Genomic DNA, 21,954 nt, shown 5'->3' with positions numbered 1-21,954 from the left:
GGCCACTGCTCCCTCTCCGCACCAGCAATACGGAAAGCGCGGCCCCGCGAACAACGGCGTTCCCGCCTCTGGCTTCGGGTGAGTTCCTCTTCCAAGAAGCGCGCCTCCCCTAGGAAACGAAACCCGGCGAGCGGGGCGGAGGCAAGACGTTGCCCGGCGCGCCAACTTCAGCCCGGGCACAGGATGGCTCCGGCAGCAACAATCAAGCTGCTGTCTCCCTCCAATCTGACGGGAGCGTTTTCCCGCTCCTGGGCGGCTCCGCCCGCCTGCCCGCGGGGCGAGGACACGTGAGCACCGGTACCGCCCGGCTTTTCCAGCCGCACGGGCAGCTCCCACAGGCCCCGCCTCTCGCTCCGGGCCGGAGGAGCCGCGGCGGCGCTCCCGGGCCAGCCGCCATGTTCCTGCGGAGCGGCTGCCGCCGCCTGCCGCTGCCCCTGGCGCCTCGCCCTGGGCACCGCCGGGCGGGCAGCGAGGTCGGGGCGGCGGCAGCGCCGCGCTACGAGGTGGTGGTGATCGGCGGGGGCCATGCGGGCACGGAGGCGGCGGCGGCGGCCGCTCGCGGTGGGGCCTGCACGCTGCTGCTCACGCACAGGATCGGCACCATCGGTACTGCCGCGGGTGCCCAGGGAGGGCGGGGGAAGCTGCCGCGGGCGCCTCGGGTCTCCCGGCGTGGGGAGCGGCGCTGAGCCGGGGAGGTCGCGGGGGCCTTTGCGTGGTGCTGAGGGTGTCCCTGTGTCATTACCCAGGGGAAATGTCCTGCAACCCGTCCTTCGGCGGCATCGGGAAGGGGCACCTCATGCGGGAGGTGGACGCCCTGGACGGGCTGTGCGGCCGCGTGTGCGACCGCTCCGGCGTTCACTACAAGGTGCTGAACCGCTGCAAGGGCCCGGCCGTGTGGGGCCTCCGCGCGCAGATCGACCGCGGCCTCTACAAGGAGAACATGCAGGTGAGGGGGCCGCGCCGGGCGGGCTCCTGGGTGTTGGGAGGCGGGATACAGGACTGAGGATTACGAAGAAAAGGGATATGTTTTGTTTATCATTATTTACCGATCAAACCTAGATACTTTTCTGTTTGGATGCAGTGTAAGTTGTTGGAGCTCGGCGCAGTTTGAAAAATTCTCTAGTGTTTTAGATACAGGTCAGGCTTCATGACCAATTAGTTTATTTAAGCTTAAACTTTATGTGAGTGAAAATTTCTACCTAATAAATCAGGATAGTACCATAACTGAGTGTCTGCCAAATGATCTGGTAAGAATGGAAATGGGTAATAGATGTTTCAGAAATCAGCAGGGTTTGGGATTGCCCATATTGTCTCATAACATCCTAGATTTTTGCAGTAACTCCTTTCGTGACAGAAAGAAATCCTAAACACACCACTGTTGACAGTTCGTGAGGCGTCTGTGGAGGATCTTCTCTTGACTGAGCCAGAACCAGGCCGTCCCGGGAAATGCCAAGTCACAGGAGTTGTTCTGGGTATGTGCTAGTAACTAAGTGCCTTCAGTTACTCCACACTAAGAACAAGCCTTTGGGGTAAATATTTCGGATTTATCGATGAGAAAGATGAATTTATCCTATTCTAATTCATTAGTGAGAAAGATTAATTAGCCAACAGAGCTGGTTTAGGTAAAGTGAAATAAACCAGGTTAATATGTGTAATACAAAGTAATACAATGTTAAAAATACCTGGATTGGTAATATATTGGGACATTAACTAAGTTAATTTTCTTCAGGCTAGTGATACTGAATTCCATGCTGTGTTTTGAGGTTTTATTTGGTAAATGGTGTATGCTGCCCTCAGTGTTACAGGACCGTGGGGTCCTCTTAGTAACAGACTTGTACTTTATTACCTCTTGCTGTTATAATAAACAAGCTTTCCAAAGTAAAGGCCTGGATATGGATTTTCCTCAGGACTGGTTTTATTTTTTAGGAATAACTTACTTAAGAATAATAAATTTACAGAAATAACTACATGCTGCTTATTGTAGTTATTACTGTTGATGCTTTTGTTATGGAGAAGCTGGTATTATTTTATAATAGAAGACAGATAAACCCCCAGTGAGCACTGGTAGTCTCCAGTTCTCTCTTTAGACAGAAGCACCAGAATTCCAGGGCTTTGTTGCTACTAAACTGTGCACATCTCTGAAAACCTGCTGTTCCAGGGGATGGGAGCGCAGTACGTGCCGGGAGTGTTATCCTGACCACCGGTACATTCCTGAGGGGTGTGATCCACATCGGCCTGGAGACGCACCCGGCGGGGCGGCTGGGGGACCAGCCAGCCATCGGGCTGGCTCACACTCTGGAGAGGCTGGGCTTTGCTGTGGGCAGGCTGAAGACTGGGACACCGCCCCGACTTGCCAAGGATACGATTGACTTCTCTGGTCTGGAGGAACGTGCAGCTGACAACCCTCCAGTGCCCTTCAGCTTCCTCAGCGAGGCCGTGTGGATCAAGGTGGGATAGCACATCCCACCCATCAGGTGCACATGGAGCTGGGTGGAAGTGGTTCTGGGAGTGTCGTGCTCATCATCAGCCAGGGAGTCAGGGCTGGGAAAGGCAGCTGGGATGTATTTGTACTGGAGGTGTTACGTTTTTGAGGACTCTCAATGCCAGGCGGAAGTTACTTGTGTTCTTTTGAAAGCAAATACCTTTTCACTCTCACTTCTCAACTTGAGAACTGAACTTTCTTTATCTGTGGAGTCAAGAGTTTTGTGAAATGTGATACTGCTGCTAGTATTCTTCATGTGCTGGTTACATGGTTGGTTTTACAAAGTCTTCCAGTATTACTGACTGTGTTGTAGAGATTTACAGTGTCTGGCTTCTTATCTTAGCTCTGGAATAAGGCTAAAATGTTGCAATTAGAGATCATTTGTAGTATTGACTAAGAAAGGATGGATTTATCCACAGAGCTGAGCGGTGGCAGGTTAACAGTAACTTAAAAGCAGAAGAGGTTCAATTTTCTGAAGAAAATCTTGGAACATTGGCTGGTTTTGTATAACGTAATTAAACAGCACAGAGTTGAGTATCAGGAGTTAATTTGCCCTGGAAGTTATAGGAATTGCAGTAACCTTTTACAATCAGGATGGGGCAAAAGTAGGATCAGTTGAAGGCCTTGGTATATGTAGGAGAAGTTTTCAAACAAAGTGTTTTAATCTAACAGCAAAAAGTTGTTAGACAAACATTCCTAATGACAATTTTGAGTCAAAATTGAGAGCATATCAGGAATTTATTCTCCATAAACATGTTGAAAGAAACAACAGTTTTCAGACATTTATATATGCTATAACATGCAGGATTTTATATAGATGCTCCCAGAAGTCTGGCCAATTTATTGCATCATGGTGTACGTGTTCTGTTTCTTTTATTACTACCAGAGCATCTCATCTGTCTTTGTTTAATGGATAACCCAGGTTTTATCCAGCTAAATAGTACTTTATTAAATTTGCTGTCCTGTTTAGACAATTACTATTGATTAAGTTTCTGGAGTGTACAGGCCTATGAAGTGGTTCCTTTACCACACCTGCAATATATTAACTTTTTCAGGACAGCTTTCTTGTCTATGGCATCTAATTAATCTCAAGTTAAATGACAACCATTGACCAATTCTTTATTAAATTTTGATCTTCAACTGTTGATTAAGTTCTCTGAGGGTTATGGGTCCATGGAGTTCCTGTCTGCAAGTGCAGCGAGATGATTTCTCAGGGTTTTGTACTGACGCTTAGCCAACACAGATCTAAATCAAAACCACATAAAATCACAAGACTTTTGTTCTAGCTAATATATAATTCAGTGGCAGTTTTAAAGAGTTAGGGTGCTACATTGTCACAGTTTTGAATGTGAGTCTGTTGACTCTTTTTTAGAAATATCAGTGAAATACTTTACTTCATTTGGTGAGGTTTTTTCCAAACTTTGAATTTTTCATGTTAATTTCAGAGTTTTGAGGTTTTTTCCTCTTTGAGAGAATTTTTTTCTCTTCATCAGTTTTTTTTCTTCACCCATTAATTGGCTGTTAGCTGTAGGGTCAACACTTATTCTTCTAACTCCAGAAGTTTTTTTTCCCTGTGATCAGTTTGAATGCTGTGATGTAACATGTTGATTTAATGGGAATATCCTGTAGTTAGGAATACAGCATATAGGATAGAACTTAAATTCCAGACTCCCAGATTCCATTCTGTTCTTGGTCTGGTCTTGGGCTTGTTGCTCAGGCTCTCAGATTGCTCGTGTTCAGTCTGTACAGTGGGTATGACAGCCCTGCTGACCCCTCCCAGAAGAGAGAGCCAGCCATCATGGGAAAGGTCTTGGAGATACCAGAGTTACTTAGTAAGAATACGGTGTCGTGACCAGATTAACTTAGGCTGAGCTTTGTCTTGTTCCAGCCAGAAGATCAGCTGTCCTGTTACCTGACTCGCACGAACCTGAAGGCCCAGCAAATTATCCGCGATAACCTGCACCTGAACAACCACGTCAGGGAGACAACCAAGGGCCCACGGTGAGTGTGTGGCATCATGCAAGGCTGTCAAGGGGACAGGCTGGAAGTCTGTCTGGAGCTGTGGGTCTCTCCTGCTTTGCTTCTGGAAAGTAACTTTTTCTCCATGTCAGGTGCTGCTCATGGCTGTTTACTGTTACAGGTACTGTCCCTCTCTTGAATCAAAGGTTCTGCGCTTCCCAGACCGAGAACATCAGGTGTGGCTGGAGCCAGAAGGCTTGGATTCCAATGTCATTTACCCCCAGGGCATGTCCATGACACTGCCACCTGAGCTACAGGAGCAGGTGATCAAATCCGTCCCAGGCTTGGAAAAAGCCAAGATGTTACAGCCAGGTGAGGGCTGAATAGTTTTGAATCTGTTAGTCATATTTATTTACTAGTTAATGAAAAGCAGGTTTTGTTTAGAGCATAGCAAAACAAAGGAAACATGAAGCAAAACTAATTCCTGAATGCAGTGATTTTTAGTCTGCTTGCTCAGAAATCATAAATAGAATTGATAAGCCATTCTGCTCCACTGGTTGCCTTGGCAGTCCCTCCTGTAACATCTGTCTTGTTGTGTGTCACAGGCTATGGGGTGCAGTATGACTTTTTAGATCCCCGACAATTGACCACTTCTCTCGAGTCACGTCTTGTTCAGCGCCTCTTCTTTGCAGGCCAGATAAATGGCACAACAGGCTATGAAGAAGCTGCAGCTCAGGTGGGCAAATCTCACTGTTGTATATTCAGCACTCAGAAAGGGATATTACCTTGGCCTTTGTGAAAGTCTTGCTAGGCCTGTTTTGTGCTCATGAGATGTTCTAACTTTTGTTGCTCACCCTGATTCCAGACTTGCCTAAGATACTTTTACTTGTATCTGTACAAGTGTCTGCAGTTGCTATCCCTAAAGTTGCAGTAACAATAGTAATTGAAAGTCCTGTCAAGTGTTTCAGCATGGAGACTGTGCAGTGGGTATAGTTGAAAATGTGGGAATTGTCTCCAGACACATCAGCAGGGGCCAAGAAGCCCTTCAGACACTGAGAATGTCACAAGAAGGAAACAGCCTGGATTACCGGCACAGACTGTTGCATTTTCCTGGGCGCGGTTTGACGTGTGAGCCTTTGGGGCAGGTGTGCCAATGTTTTTGCTAAGAAGAGAGCGATGGAGTTTGGTTTGTTTTGCCTGTGCAGGGTGTGATTGCTGGGATCAACGCGTGCCTGCGGGTTCAGGGCAAGCCCCCGTTCACCGTCAGTCGCACCGAGGGCTACGTGGGGGTGCTGATCGATGACCTCACGGCGCTGGGCACCAGCGAGCCCTACCGCATGTTCACCAGCCGCGTGGAGTTCCGCATGGCCCTGCGGCCCGACAACGCCGACGCCAGGCTCACTCACAGAGGTGCTCTGCCCCAGCAGCTCCTGCACTGACCGGCCCTGCCTGGCTGTGGACCTTTGTCTCATGGACCGCGTGTCTTTGCAGGGTTTGCAGAAGCTGGGTGTGTGTCACAGCAGCGATATGAACAAGCGGTTAAGATGAGAGCTGCATTAGAGGACGGGATCGCAACACTAAAATCACTTCAGTTCAGCATACCCAGATGGTCCCAGTTACTACCAGGAGTTCCCATAAGTAGCAATCGCAGGTCACCTGTCAGGTAAGTGTTACATGTGGAGCTTTCTGGTTATGTTTGCTTTAGCACATCTGGCTAGTGGTGTAGTCACAGCATTTGTCCATCCTTCCTGAAGCTGTCAGTACTCCAAGCTTGTTGTTCTGGCTTAAGCTATGAACTTTGTACATTTGAGCTTGGAGCAGCCATAAATCTGCCTTACAAGTGTGACTCCTTTTTACCATAAATGTTTATTTATGTTCTTCACAGTGCCTTTGATGTCCTTCAGTATCAAGATGTCAACATGGAGATTCTGGCAAAGGCTATCCCAGAACCCCTGGGCAAGCTTGCTCAATGGAGAGAGCTGGCAGAGAGATTGAAAATAGAAGGTAGGGTACAAGGATTAGGCTCTCTCATGGAGATATTATATGTTTGTACAGTAAGAGGACAGCAGTTGTCCTAGTGTGTTTCATGTTGCTGCTTAGAGAAATGAAACACTGATCTTATGTGAACTTATGTAAAAAGTGTGAACTTTTTTACCATAAGCCACAGCCCTTTTTATGCACCGATGTTTCACTCTGTAAGATCACTCTTTGGGTTTTTTCCTTCTTACTGTCCCATCAAATACTCCATCCTTTGTTGTGATGAGAAGATGAAAACCACCCACATATATAAATTCCTATAACAAATCAAAGAGTATAACTTCTTCCAAAGCAGTGATGTGAATTAGGCTCTATAGTCTATGAGGCTGGAAATTTCCTTAGGAGCTTTTGACCCACCTCAGTGAAATTTCTCATTGTGCTTCGTGCAAGTGACTTGTTTCACATGAATATCTATCTGTGTCTGCCTTTCTTGTTCCCCTGATCACCACAGCTGCTTACGAGTGGTGTGTAGTCAGTCAGCAGCAGGAAATGGAAGAGGTGCGTCGTGACGAGGCGCTCCAGCTGCCAGATGACCTGGATTACTTTGCCATTGATGCCTCACTCTCGGCAGAGGTGCGGGAGAAGCTGGACGCAAACCGCCCCCAGACGGTGAGAAACTCAGCCACAGCTGGGCTGAGCAGCACTGAAATCCCTTCTGTCTTCTCAAGGGACAGGGGGGTGAAAGAATCAGGGAAAGGAGCACCCACAGTTTTGATCTCATTTCTCACTAGCTCCATGCAGTGTGTAGGTTTGGTGCTAGTTAACTTGTTCTTGTCTCCATGTGCAGATTGGTGCGGTCAGCCGTATCCCTGGAGTCACACCAGCTGCTATTGTGAACCTGCTAAGATTTGTGAAAACCAATCACCGCAAGACGGAGAAGCTAAAAGCTGTGCCTCAGTCTGGGGAGTACTTCCCAGGGAAAATGTACTCAGGCAAAGCAACTTCACAAAGACAGGTTTCAGCAGAGTTTTCTGAAGAGGAGACAAAGTTTGTTAAAACACCTTTGTAGAGAATGGCGCTGATCCTGCCAGACTTCGTGGCAAGATCCCCTCCTGAGCATCTTCCCAGATAACACCCGTGCTGGCTGGATCCAAAGAAGTTGTAGTTGGGTTCTGTGGCAGTGTCATTGCATAGAACAAAGGTGATGAATGCACATGGTAAATGCTCAGAAACCTAAATACAGCCTGTGATTTTGCTGATGCAAATGGAGAGACAGGAGAACTGCTTTTGAAATTCCACTCATTTGGAAGACTTTGGATAGTCAAAATCTGTATCTTGTAAAGGACAGTGTTTGGTTCTTCTGAAATGAGTAAGAAATGTTACCATGCAAAGCCCATGGCAGCACAAGAGGATTGGAGCTGAAAAGTGTGTTCCATTGAGTTCAGGACTTGTGTTCATAGCTGTGCAGTGACTATGCACAGGCTGGTGTCTCAGTGTCGTGTCAGCCAGAAGGAGACACTTGGCTATGGAAATGTGTGCCACACGAATATTTTAAGTTAATTAGGAGACTGAATGTAAACACAACATCCTGCAAATGTTTTTCTCTTTTAAAATAAATAAAGCTTATCTTGAAACTTGCTGAAGAACTTGATTATCACTTAGCTTTCACAGGGCCTCGCCAGTTCATGGGTCACAGTTCCCACATGTAAGGTGGGCTGAGATTCACTGCAGAGCTGGGGGAGGCAGCTGGACCGGGCTGGGTGCTGAGGAGGGTGGGGGACATGTGGGAACCTGCCCCATGGACCTCAGCCTGGGCACTGTTAGGCTCTGTCTGATATGCTGTGGGCTGGGGGAGTGGGATTCTCATCAGCACTGGTCCTGCAACTGACAGGAACAGAACTTGGATTTGAGCGAGATAGAGTCAATTGGATCAACTGGGCAGTTGGTTACTCGCCAGCAAGACACATGGAATCCAAGCTGTTGCTGTGCATCTACCAAATCCTTGCTTGACTCAGGCAACAGTTTCTGGTGCTGGTCTCATTTCTGAATGTCCTCTGGCTTCAGAACACATTTTATACAGTAAAATCAGAGAACCTTATAGGTTGGAAAAGACCCTTAAGGTCATTGAGTCCAACCATGACCCAAATATATGTACCTGTCAGTTTGAAAATACGATTCTGGAAATTTCTCTGGCATATTTGCTCTGGGTGAGGGTTGCTTTCCTGTCCAGAGAAAGGAGTCAGAGTAAATCCCTTTTGTTGACAGAGGCTGTCATGCAGCAGGAGGATGAGCAGAGTTTGCAGTTTGTTTGGGGCATTATCCAGCCTGCCTAAAAGCACTTCCCTGTCACTGTCCACTGGCTTGTGTGGAAGAGCTTTAGACACGTGATCTGTAGGTCAGTTCATGTCAGAATGGCTCAGAAAGGTGAACATCTATCTGCTCCTTTATATCTGTGGCCTGTTTTCCTTCCATCATTGTTGGCTCTAAGATTTGCTTCAACCTTGCAAACCTTAAGTTCAGCATAAGAAAGGCAGCTATGGTTTCTGCAGTGTAACTCAGGCTCCAGGGATGGTGCTCATGGAATTCCAGCTGTGTGAATCCAAAGAAACCCTAAATCTTCACTTTTAATCTGATGATGCATTTTCAAAACTATTTCCTGGTTCTTGTCAGCAGTCATTTGACAGGACTCTTTAGCTTTCAATAATGTGTGTCTTTAAAGGCAGGTACCTTGTGCCTTGCTACAAAAGGAAACACTTTGCTTTGCTAAATTTTTCTGTGCTTCTGGTCTCACACATGCAGCATAAATGAAAGGGTGATTCCACTGGGCTGGGCTGCACCAGTGTTAAAGGTAGAGCAGAAGGAGGGGGGTTTTCTTCCTTTAACAATTTCATAATGCACAGCTGTGACCTAAGGAGGGGGGAGGATTTAAGTTCAGAGGGAATTGAAGTCATAAGTGCATTGCTTCCCAGCAGATCCTCTGTAACAACTGCTCTTTCTGTTTCATGTGAGATGGGTTTTTGGCCACTGGTGAGTTCCCTTGTTAAGACAGGGTGTCCTCTGTTCACATATGTAGGTTGATGATATTTGCTGAAATGGAAAACCTGGCTTGTGCACAAGTTTGAGGACTGGCTGTCCCTCAGGTATTGGTTTCATGTGTACAGAGCTTGCCACAGTATTTTGTGCTTGTTCAACAGTTCTTGAGTGAGAAGACTTTTAACATGGAAAGAAATTGCTGAAGGTAATTATATTCATTTTGGTAAGAAAACCAAGCACAGAAAGGCTAAATAATCTGCTCAAGTAGCATGGACAGATAGGAGGGACACCTTGTGCCATCTGGTTTCTAACCTCTGGGGATTTGTTACAAGGCCCAAGGTTTGGTTTTTAGGTGTCACAAAGTGAGCTTAGACCTTCCCAGGTCCTGTGGCCTTGCTAAGACCAACAGGATGGGAAGGGCAGAACTGGAGGAGTCTGCTCTTAACATGCTTGCTTTTCCTTGCCTGAGCAGTAATGAATGGCACTTTGTTGTCCTGTAATCCTTGCTGTCGCCAGGCTAGCAGGGAGGGAGGATGTGTGGTGAGGCTGACCTAACTTGTTGCACGTACCAACTGTCCTTGTGCTCCCTGCTTCAGTGTGTATGTCTCTCTTTCCCTCCTGCAGAGCCCAGGCCTGGTGATCAGCACTACCACTCTCTTACCCCAGATTTTTAAGACAACTTATTTTCCTTCTCTACTCTAGTTTTCATTTCATATGGTACTTGAACTGAGCAGTTTCTTCATCTTGTCTTTATTTCTGCCTGGAACATGAAAGCAAGAGAAAAATGGAAAGACATTTTATGCTATGAGACACTAAAAACTGCAACCTTTAACTAACAGTCTTTGCATGCAGTGGTTTTAGATGCTCAGGGGTTACCAACATTGATGATCATACCTGCCAGGTTGTGTTCCTCATGCAGTGACAGGTATCTCAGGATGTCATTTAGTGGATGCAGGGAGGAATCTACTGTCCCCTTGGAGATGCTGTTCCCCTGAGGAGGGGCTCTCAGTTCTTCCCATCAAACCATGGCTAATGCTGCTCAGATTCCTTCCAGGGTGTTCTTTCCATCCTTTGCCTTGATTTCATGGCACTACTGAGAAATAAAAGGTGTCTTTCCCCTCCTTTGATTAAAATTAGTTGTGGAGATGGGAGACTTGCTGGGCAATTGCTATTACATAAAGGGCAGAGAAAAAGGATTGATTCTTGACCTATTATTTTACTGTCAGTGATGCTTGGGGGAAACAAATTGTGCTTTTGTCTTCTTTCTAAATTGCTGTGCAAGTTTTACCCTTCAAGTGTAGCTCTGAGGGAGGAGAGTGATGTGGATGCCCACCAGAGGATCTCTGACTTCCTACCATTGTGTGGTGGCCATGCCTGGTGCCTGGGCCTTGACCTCTGTGCTAAGGAATGCAGTATTGGCAAACCTTCTATCCTGAAAGCTGGAGGCTGCACCCTCTTCACCTCTTTGCAGACATAAGACTGGATGTTTTGATGGCCTCTGATGTCTCCTTGGGGTGCTCAGCTCTGAGCAGGCACATCCACAGCCTCAGCTTCCCTATCTGTGTCCCTGCAGAGGGTTGGTTGTGGAGTGGTTGGCAGAGCCACTGGGGAGGGCTGCAAAGGAGCACGGCTCAGCAAGAGCCCGGGCTGCAGTAGGGACACAGGTGGAGTGAGTGAAGAGTCAAGGTGTTCCTGTCTGGCATCAGCTGCAGCTCCCAGCACAAGCCCCAGGAGGGACATTTTCAGGCACAGCTGGAGACTGATAAGCACAAGCTGCTCTTGTTCCAAGTGTCTTAGTGCTGGATGTGGTTAACTGAAGAGCAGGCACGGAGCCAGGTGGGAAATGAGCTCACTCTGCCTTACAGGGCAGCAAGAAGAGAGGGGAGGTGACAACAGCCTCGTGACCAGTTTCTTCCCTCCCGGTCTACTGTGGTTCAACTTGAAAATTGCCGTGCATGACCAGGTGGTGGCCTGTGTCACACATGTACAGGACTTTTGGAGTCACAAGTGGAACAGCTGCTGTGCCTGATAGTGCTGAGCTGGCACTTGAGAGAGGTTTTGTCCTTGTCCCGCTGCATCTTGGGAGACTTTGGCCAGGTGGGCAGGTGACAGGGCTGGCTTGGTGACAGTGCCCCAGAGCTGGCTGGTGGACAGTGGTGGCTTGGTGACACTGCCCCAGAGCTGGCTGGTGGACAGTGGTGGGTGTCCGGCAGGAGCTGGAAGCGGCTGCTCGGGAGCAGAGTGGTCGCGTCACAGGCAGTGACCTCAGCTCTCCTTGGCTGTGCCACGTGTGTAGCAGCCTGGGGAATGCGTGCCCAGGAATGAGTCGCAGGAATTTCCCTCACAAGGAAGTGACTGCAGTAGAGCAGAGCCCCTGTTCAGGGCGGTTTTTCTTCTCCCACTCCCAGGCCACATATATGCACCCCCTCCTTCTCCAAAGAATTAGGGTATTGTAATAAAGGTGCTTTAGCAGCAGGCTATGTGACATTAGTTACTGTTACTAGTAATGTCAGTCACAAAAACTTATAATTACATTTAAATTCATCTATTCCTTTTTTTCCTCTGGAAAAGGCTATTAAAGGACTCGTTAAACAAGTCAACACCAACAATCCTACGTGTCTTTATCCAAAATACTCATGTCCTATCAGCAGAACCACAGCCTAGCTTATAAACCAAATATTTATTAAATATTAATGAAATATTTAATTATAAGAACGATACATAACAAATAATATAAAAATCATAATATGTATAAATAATAACTTATTATCAATAACTAAATATTAATTCATTTGGGGTCATTTCACTTTTTTTACTAAGGAATTAGCTTAGAATCCAGCTTCAAAATAGGAATTGCAGATTTTAAGGAGTCTGGTGATGGCAATTATAAAAAAAATTAGATAACTTATTAAATTATGTAGATGTATGCATATGTTATATATAATATATAGGTGTACATGTGTGTGTATATATATACATATATGGAACAAAAAAATGGGCATTTTGCTTAAGATGTGCCCAGGTGGCTGCAGATAAGAGGAACCTGAAGCTTCCTTTTAATTTCAGCCTTACCTGCAATCAACCCCCTCCAGAAGGGGACATTTGCGATGCCTTTCCATCTCTGTGCAGGTTTGGAGTGAACAGCTTTGGCAGCTGTGCTGATCTGTGCAGAACAGGCACCTGGGCTGGCGAAACGCTGTGGCTCTTCCCTTTGTATTAAATAATGCAGACTTTACTGGGCTGAAAGGTAAAATGTGACTGTGACTGCTGGTGGCAGGGCAGGCAGGGCCCTGAGTAAGGGGGTGAGCTGGCTCTGCTCATTTCCTGTGACTATGTAATGCAAAAAATTAGCAACCCAAGGACTAGTGTTTGTGCTGGGCCTGAGGTAGCAGATGCCCTTGCAGGAGGATGCCTAGGGCTCTGGATTGCTTTGCTAAGAAGAGCCAGAAGACAGACTTAGCAAGTACCTCAGCAAACCTACACAGGGCAAACCTATTGCTACTGCATCCTTAAAATCACATGCTTGGCCCATGAGGATGATTTACCAATGAAAGCTTAGGTACCTTCCTACTTGTTTAGCTTTTTTAAAGGAAGAAATAAGCAAAACCTGCACAAATTTTAGGTCCTTGGTGTGCACCCCACCACTGCCCCACCATCCCCCCACCCAGAGGCCAGAGATCCTTTATCAGAGTATCCCACTCTGATTTCCACCTTCCCTCAATACCTCACTCAGCATCTTCCAAGGAAAATATGGGTTCAGCTGTGACCTTACCAGTACAGAGAAGCTGGCAGATTTGAATTATGTTGTGTAAATATTTGAAACATTAAAGGATTAAAGAATTACTGATAGGTAGCCAGGGAAAGTAACCTGATTTTTAAAAAAGCAGGCAACAATGTAATTGATTTATAATGCAGAAATAATCTGAAGGGACTAAAGAGGACCCAGAAAGGGCTAAAAATCCACAGCTTCTGTACCTTGGAAGCCAATACAGTTTTGATATCAAGATTTTTCTTCAGATCTTTTGTACCCCAGGTGCCCTTTTCTTTCTCCTGAGATGGTTTCTGGCCTCTCCTTGGTAAGCAGGAGCAGCATTGCAAGATAAAGGTAATTTTGCCCAGCATTATCTTCCATGGTCACAGGTAATTCCTCTGTTTAGCTTATGGTTTGGGTATTATTTAAGATTTGCGCTTTCAGAAAACTAAATTCCCAGCCAGGAAGTACTGTTTGGTGCAATCAGATGACATGAAAAATTTGAGTTATTGAAACTAATAAATTCAAAGGTGTTAATACTGTCAGGAATTTAGAACTTGCAGTGAAAAGTGTGAGAGAGTTTTTGTAGAAAAGGAGCCCTGGGTGAAACAAATGCTTTGAGCAGGACTCAGAGGTGCTCAGGGTCCCCCAAGGTGCTGTTGGTGAGGCAGCTTATCAGCATCCCCCAGCCTCCCTCTGGGCACTACATAAACGAAGAACTAATAGAAATTAAAACCAGGTGGGTTGTATTCATCAGACTGAACTTACATGGTTCTTAAACAGATAATAATTTAGCACCAGTGAGGAATGGAATATCCCTGTAAAGTTTGTCTTTACATGGTTTATCTTGACTGAATCTAAAATTTAAAATACGCATTTATAGAAAATATTTTCCAAAATTTGTCAATACCTTTCAAAATATACTGAGCTAAATTCAGAATGTGAATGAGTCATTTGCAATTTCAGTAAAGTAAGTTATTCCAGTTATTAGCCTTGTACAAACTGATCTGAGATATAATTAAAATGCCTCTGGGCAGTAGTCTGAGCAGAGTCCATTTTATTCTAGCCTCAACTATCCACCTAGGCAACCAACACTGAGCAAGAAGTTACTTAGTGATATCAGCTGTGACTCCACTGCTCCATTTTCCTACCAAGACCAACCAGCCTTTGTCCTCTCTGTCCCCCATTACCCTTGCCCCACACATTTCTGGAATATTTTTGTGTATTTGAAGTCCTCTGGACTACCAATACATTCATCAACAACTAGAAAGGAAACATTCACAAATGCAAGACTCCAGCCCATTTTCTGCCTTCAGAGCTGGCTCCATCACCACAGCAGCATTCTGTCACACCTCTGTATGAACACCACCAGCATTGCAGGACAGTGAGGAAAGAGTTAAGGACAGCTATAAAAGTTGCTTAAAGAAATAAGCAGTCAGAAGACAAATACAGTTCTCAACTAAGAACATTTATTAAAAGTTTGATTGAAGTAGTTTTATTCCCAAATTTTGTTTACAAAAGTCTAACAATTTCCCCAGGTAGTCAGATTAAGAAAAGAACTGAGATGGCTTTAACATTAGTGCATAGAAAGCAAATCTAGTTTATAAAAGTTAAAAGTAAAAAAGATGGAAAACTAAATGAGTAAAATGTAGGTTTTAAGTACATGAAAGCAATTGCTAGTATTGCAGGCAGAGCATTCCCAAGTGTTTTGCTGCTCACATGAAGTTGTTAGATGCAAAAGTGTTATTTAGGGGTCTTTTCCTAAACAGTCCCTCTGCCACAACCTATGCAGCTGACTCTTGTCCTGCTCTTAAGCCGGGCCATTTTAACATGACCCAGCCTCCCAGCAGCTCTGGCAGCTGATCTGATCTATGCACAGCTGACCTAAGGGCCTCTTGCAATAGCAGCAGAGCACTGCACTGCTGGGTCACACCTTATTTTTCCTAAGGATTTGAATGAGTTGCTCACTACAAGCCCATTTCCAAACTAGCATGGAGCAAGTACACGCAGCTGCAGACAGCCCTGTGCAACGTGCACAGAGGCACTCCAGACTGGGTGTTGCATATCCAGCCCCTGGCCGGCCAAACCAAACATCCTGCGCCTAACAAAGGAATGTGAAGAAAATCTGAGGAACGCCGAGCCAAGCTGAAGGCAGCCTGTGCCAAAGCTGCTTTGCTTTTCATCCAAATCAGAACTCTGCTGAACCAGTCTGACCAAGGCTCTTGGAAAATATTTAGCCGTTTAACTGAAAAGCATGCTAAGATTTGGCATGACACTTCAAGCTTTATTATGGCAACAGAAGGTCTGCCTCCATTTTGAAGTTATGTACTTCCTGTTGCCTTGGGGACACTAACAAACCTCCAGAAGCAAATTTAGGCAGCAGAGATTTCTTTACTGAATTACATAGCCTGCAATGAAGCTCTCTAGCCCTTGCTTCCACTGTACCTTCAAAATCAGTGGGTAATGCTCCAAGGTTCCACTGCAGTTAAGACACAGAAGGTGAGCAGAAAAGGAGAAAAGATCCAGACTAAGAGCATAAAAACAAGTACAGCAGTTCAGACCTATCCAAGCAGTACAGAGATGAGTTCCTGCAGAGCAAGCACACAGCTGGAGAAGGAAAGGAAAACAGAACAGAGATAATACAGCCATTACAGGCAGAACAAACATACTGGTGTCATGAAACAAGTCCCTCACAGATAGCAATTCTTTTTGACCTATCCTGGGGATGCTGTGGGGAAATCATGTGAAAGGTTAGTAAAACAGCTGCACCATTATGCAAGTCAGCTCTGATTATCCATTAACTGCTTGCCCCCATTTACCAATTTGAAGCAAGGCTTCTACGACAGAATTCTTAATAATTACAGCTGGTATTCTTATAACCCAGAACATCTAATGTGGGGTTATTTGTCTACTGATAAGAGTTTGGACTAGATACCAAAGTCCCTTTTAACGGTTTGATCCAAATTTTCACCCTGTTGTTAAAAGGACAGCAGGCACCTTGTCCCACTGTGCCATTTGGTGTAGGCTACAATGGCAAGTCACTCAGATTGCATCGAAGTGTAATTCTAGACAGAAGTTTCATATTTGGCTGTTAAACATCTTACTATATATTAGAAAACATCTATGTTAAAGTGTTTAATTTTTTAAGAGCTACACAACACGTTTCTCAGGAAAAGAAATCTGGTTCTGCTTTTGACTAGAAAAATCGTTGTACAAAATGTTGGAAACCCAACATAGGATTCTTTCTTTGTAATGTTTTCTTTAAGGTTAAATGTGTTCACTTTTTTCTTTTCCATGTAGACTTTTCTTGGTTTACTCAATGCTTCACAGAATGCACGAAAACACTAATTGTTACCTGGTATTCGCGCAATCCAATCTAAAAACAGTTTTTGAAGAAAGCACCAGGAAAGTTATTTAAGGCTTAGATCAGTTTAAAAGTAAACCTGTAGATTTATTCTGTTCTACTCTTCAGAAACAAGTAATTTTGAGTATTTGCTTTGCAACTTCTGAACGTATTTAGTTAGTAACAATCCTTTCTTATCCCACCATGACTAGATATAGGTTTTGCCATAAACTTAACATTAACCCAAAGAACACAGAGACATAGCATTGAACTTCTGTTTTAATGGTCTCAAATTCTGTGACAGATTTTTGGTCAAGTTTCCATTTTAAAAAATTTATCGATTTTAAAGACTAATAACTTAAACTGCCACGAAACAAATGGTCCACAAACATTCCTTTCCTTCTGAAGCTTTTACGATGCATTGTAATCATTAACCAGTCTTTCGCTATTAAACTTAAATGGCCAATTGAGACAAACAGTTCTGAGACCGTTCTTCCACCACTGGTTAAGACTGAGGTGGCAGCTGGTGTACAGAATTTTCATTTAGCCTTCTGGGCCTTCTGGGCAGACTTTGTGACCTTGCCAGCTCCTCCAGCCTTCTTGTCAACTGCCTTGATGACACCAACAGCGACCGTCTGCCTCATGTCACGCACGGCAAAACGACCTGAAAGCAAAAACATGTTTCATGACTTTTGTCTATACTGCTGACTCCCAGCCCAATCTGCTGCACAGAGGCAACATACACGCTGGTATAAATGGGCCAGCGCTGCTCTGGAACCAGACAGGACACAGGCATGACCCTTCTCTGGAGTTTCCCCGTACCAGTAAGACCCTGGTTCCACTTCACAGTTACAAGTCCCAGCTTTCATCAGTGTTTCACAGAACACACTGCATCCTGATACTAGAAATCAAGGAGTGTCTTTTCCAGAGACCAATATTAATGTGAGATGCCTTACCGAGAGGAGGATAATCAGAGAAGCTCTCAACACACATGGGTTTGCCAGGGATCATATCAACGATGGCAGCATCTCCAGATTTCAGGAATTTGGGGCCATCCTCCAGCTTCTTGCCAGAACGACGATCGATCTTCTCCTTAAGCTCAGCAAATTTGCAGGCAATGTGAGCAGTATGGCAATCCAGCACAGGGGCATAGCCAGCACTGATTTGGCCAGGGTGGTTCAGGATAATGACCTAAGAAACAAAGAAAGCCAAGTTAGAAGGGGAGTAATTTGAACACTGACATGTCCTTACAAAGTCAAAGAATTAATGAGATTTGCTTCAATCAAATAGAACTCAAAATACAACTCTATGTTGCTTTATAGCTTAGCCTAACAAGACTCCTATTTTGGAACACAGAGCTACATTCCCAACATCCCTGAAGAGCTGCATAACATACCTGTGCAGTGAAGCCAGCAGCTTCCATGGGAGGGTCATTCTTGCTGTCACCAGCAACATTACCACGGCGAACATCCTTCACAGACACGTTCTTAACATTGAAGCCAACGTTGTCACCAGGCAGAGCTTCACTCAGGGCTTCGTGGTGCATCTCAACAGATTTCACTTCAGTTGTTACATTGACTGGGGCAAATGTAACCACCATGCCTGGCTTCAGAACACCTGTTTCCACACGGCCAACTGGTACAGTACCAATGCCTGCAAGAAACAACAACAGTATTATTCATTATTCAGCTGAGTGAATATATGCCCTTATGGGGGGAAAAACCCACTTAAGAATTTAGATTTCTGACTTGGAAAAGCAGCTCTTGGGCAAACACCCACATTTCTGGCCCATAGATAGCTGTTGCTGGCACACGAGCAGCATTCCAGAGAACACATACCGCCAATTTTGTAGACATCCTGAAGAGGCAGACGCAGGGGTTTGTCAGTTGGACGAGTTGGTGGCAGGATGCAGTCCAGGGCTTCAAGGAGGGTGGTTCCGCTGGCACTGCCATCCTTACGGGTGATCTTCCATCCCTTGAACCAGGGCATCTGCAATGAAAACAAGCTCAGGGTAATCTCACTGCCAAATTTAATGGTGCAAGGCTGAAAAAGCACGAATGGTATCTCTTAGCATTATCTCAATTTACTGTTACAGAGTAAAAATTTTTTCAAGTGCTAAGATTTATCTTGGACCTTAGCACTTACCAAACTAAACTATTACAAAACACGTGCATTTTATCATTGCATAATTGGTCTTAACAGTCTTCCTAGTTTCATGCTATAACAAAAATAAATGCCAAACCTACGTTAGAGCTAGGCTCCAGCATGTTGTCACCATTCCAACCAGAAATTGGCACGAAAGCCACAGTGTCTGGGTTGTAGCCAATCTTCTTGATGTAAGTGCTGACTTCCTTGACAATCTCTTCATATCTCTTCTGGCTGTAGGGTGGCTCAGTGGAATCCATCTTGTTGACACCAACAATCAGCTGTTTCACACCCAGGGTGTAGGCCAGAAGGGCATGCTCACGGGTCTGCCCGTTCTTGGAAATACCAGCCTCAAACTCACCAACACCAGCAGCAACAATCAGGACAGCACAATCAGCCTTTGAAAAGGAAAAAAACAAACCCTCACTATAATGCTTGTGTGTATGTCAAAGTACTAGAGGAACCCCCCATAGCAACCTAGGAACAACCTTCGCAAACACCCCAAATCCTACTTTCTTTACATACCTGAGAAGTTCCAGTGATCATGTTTTTAATGAAGTCTCTGTGTCCAGGAGCATCAATGATGGTGACGTAGTATTTGCTTGTTTCAAATTTCCACAGGGAAATATCGATGGTGATACCACGCTCACGTTCAGCCTTCAGCTTGTCCAAGACCCAGGCATACTTGAAGGAACCTTTGCCCATCTACAGTTACAAAAAGAACAGTGTTTTATTACCATTAAAAGAAAAAAAAGAGTTCTATATCTGCAACTAATTCAGAAAGATCAATAGTAACAATATAAAAATAGTAACTGGCTCAACATTGAAAAACGTTGCTGCTCATAAAACAAGCAACAAGATACGCTTGGCGCTACTGGTGAGAGATGCCAACTGTTGAACCTTATTGAACCTGTTGACAGTTCAGACTCCCTGACAGCTTGTTAATTTCACTAATGCATCTTTATGATAGAGCTCTTGAGGCTGAGCCCTACTTTTAAGTATCCTCTACAATGTGAAGTTCTCTTAGTACTTCAATCCTTGCAATAATCAACACTTTAACTACCACTCTGCTCAACATTTGCCAAATTTTATTTTATAATGTTCTTATGACCTGTGCTGTTATTACACAGAAAAAAACAGTATCAGTAAAACTCCCTGTTTTCCAAAGTAGCCCTCAATAGACCAACTTCTTTCTATGCCTTTTAACTTGATTCCAGATGTTACTATTCATACGCAACTTTAGATTACTTTCTCTTCACTTATTTTACATTTCACAATCTGAGTTTCTGCAACTAACACAATGGCAGATTGAACACTTGTTCTACCTCAGGGGCAACTGCAACGCAGCTGCCGCCCTGTGGCCACGCAACACTGAGCCACTTGTTCAGCTCCTGGGCAGAGGCAACCAAACCGCCTCCCCGTGGCCACTGAACGCTCTGCAGCTTCGCTTTTCAATTAAGGGTCTATTCATTCCCGCAGCCCGGAATTTTGCTGGCTGCTACGGGCCCACGCACCTCAGCTGCTTCCTTCTCGAACTTCTCGATGGTTCTCTTGTCGATGCCCCCACATTTGTAGATGAGGTGGCCGGTGGTGGTGGACTTGCCAGAATCGACGTGGCCGATGACAACGATGTTGATATGGGTCTTCTCCTTTCCCATTTTGGATGTTAGTTGAGTTCTTTCTTTCGGCAAAAGAGAATCGACACCTGTAAGTTCCCCAGAAAAAAGCTGGTTACGCCTCGGGCCGGGCCTAGGGTCAGCGATGGCGGCGCCACATGTGGGGCGGCCCGGCCGGGATGGCGGCCCCGCCCCGCCGGGGGAGGGGAGGAGCGAGGCGGGCGGGCCGGGGGCCCCTCGGAGCGCCCCTCGCGTCGCTCCCTCCCCGGGCTCGTGTTACCCCGGCGGCGGTGGCCGGGGAGCGGGGCGGCGGCGAGCGGGCCCGGCGGGCAGCGCGGAGGGCGGGGCCGCCCCGCTCCTTTGTGTGACTCACCCCGCCCGGGCCGCCGCGTCCTCCATTTTGTGGCGCTGGCGGCGGGCAGGCAAGGCGAGCGGCCATCTTTTCACTCGTGCCCCGGCCGCCTTCCCCCCGACGGCGTCCGCCACCGGCCCCCGACGGTCCCCGCACGGGCCCGCGCCGCTGCCCGCGGGGCGTAAGGGGAGGCTGCTGGACGCCTTCTGCTCCACGCCCGTCCGAATACGCCGCTCTCCCCGACATCTCCTCAGCCCCGACATCGGGGGTGTGCACATGGTAACCGAAGAGGACGATGCGCCGCCATCCCGCCGCCCCGCGCTTCCCTGCCCGTCCGTCCGCCCCAGTTCCCGCCGGCAGCCCTGGCCGCTCCCTCCCTCCCTCTCCCCTCGACCCTCACCACACCCCAGCTGGGTGCTGGCTGGGCCTCTGGGGCGAGTGCGCCCCGGCCCGGCCCGGCCCGGCCCAGCCCTGCGGACGCGCCTCACCTGCTCGGCTACGGCGGCAAACCCGGAGCGAAAAAGACCGACAGCGTGAGCGGCGCCCCTTATATACCCTAGCAGGGGGCGGGGCCTCGGGGACACGTCACCGCTCCCGGCGGCCCCGCGGCCCCGCCCGGGCACGGAGCGCCCCCGCCCCCGTCGGGGCTGTGCGGGACCCCCCCGGCCCGAGCGGGACCTGGCCCGGTCCGGCCGCGGGGAGCGGGGCCCGTGGCCCATCCCAGCCCTGCGATGTGCCGAGGGGCTCCGCCGGGAAGGGAGCGGTGCTCCTCCCGCGCTGGGATGGAGAGCGGGCGGGCGGGAGGCGCCGGCTCGTCCGGGAGGAAGCGGGGCGGCAGCGACCAGTCCCGGCCCCCTGCAGGGCCCGGCCGCTCGGGCCCGGCCACCGGGAGCGTCAGGCCTGGCGTCATGGCCGGGCCCGACGGAGGCGGCAGCTGACGGAAGTCCCCGGGGAACAGCCCCCGACGAGTTAATTGTATTTCGCACTAGGGACACAAAGGAACGCAATCAGCGAGATTAGAAACGTTCAGTGAGTTACCCCGACCGGCGAGTTACAAATGTCGGCTGAACATCACGGAATACGGAACTGCCCCTAGCCCAGTACGTTGCAAGTCTCGCAGAATCAAATGTGGAGGAGGGGAAGAGCAGGAATTTCTGGAAGCTTATACCGGAATAAGAAGCCATCATTTGGCTTTTAAAAAAAGAACAACCTTTTTCTGGTTTTGTTGTAGCATTAGAGGACAAAAGTTGACTCGTCTTAGAAAACTTGGCACAAAAATCCAAATTAACGTGGATG

The 21,954-nt window shown here is 47.0% G+C and overlaps 2 protein-coding genes across 2 annotated transcripts; one reads left to right on the top strand and one right to left on the bottom strand.

Annotated features, from left to right (window-relative positions):
- The first annotated feature begins 449 nt into the window (after positions 1 to 449).
- On the top strand, positions 450 to 8,055 carry MTO1 (mitochondrial tRNA translation optimization 1). Its single transcript, XM_066545910.1, has 12 exons — positions 450 to 606; positions 747 to 946; positions 1,355 to 1,472; positions 2,159 to 2,448; positions 4,371 to 4,483; positions 4,623 to 4,813; positions 5,047 to 5,177; positions 5,647 to 5,851; positions 5,933 to 6,104; positions 6,327 to 6,445; positions 6,930 to 7,087; positions 7,266 to 8,055. The coding sequence occupies exons 2-12, from the start codon at positions 752 to 754 to the stop codon at positions 7,485 to 7,487; spliced, it is 1,914 nt and encodes a 637-aa protein (XP_066402007.1). The 5' UTR covers positions 450 to 606; positions 747 to 751; the 3' UTR covers positions 7,488 to 8,055.
- Positions 8,056 to 16,806: 8,751 nt separating this feature from the next.
- On the bottom strand, positions 16,807 to 21,255 carry EEF1A1 (eukaryotic translation elongation factor 1 alpha 1). Its single transcript, XM_066547409.1, has 8 exons — positions 21,147 to 21,255; positions 20,205 to 20,395; positions 19,216 to 19,395; positions 18,792 to 19,088; positions 18,384 to 18,534; positions 17,942 to 18,198; positions 17,502 to 17,736; positions 16,807 to 17,209 (listed from the first exon to the last, which is right to left on the bottom strand). The coding sequence occupies exons 2-8, from the start codon at positions 20,346 to 20,348 to the stop codon at positions 17,085 to 17,087; spliced, it is 1,389 nt and encodes a 462-aa protein (XP_066403506.1). The 5' UTR covers positions 20,349 to 20,395; positions 21,147 to 21,255; the 3' UTR covers positions 16,807 to 17,084.
- Positions 21,256 to 21,954: the final 699 nt, after the last annotated feature.

This window comes from Molothrus aeneus, chromosome 3 (genome assembly GCF_037042795.1).
Source record: "Molothrus aeneus isolate 106 chromosome 3, BPBGC_Maene_1.0, whole genome shotgun sequence".
Lineage (NCBI taxonomy): Eukaryota > Metazoa > Chordata > Aves > Passeriformes > Icteridae > Molothrus > Molothrus aeneus.
The sequence above is the reverse complement of the archived record's forward strand: the minus strand, read 5'-3'. Positions and strand labels throughout refer to the sequence as shown.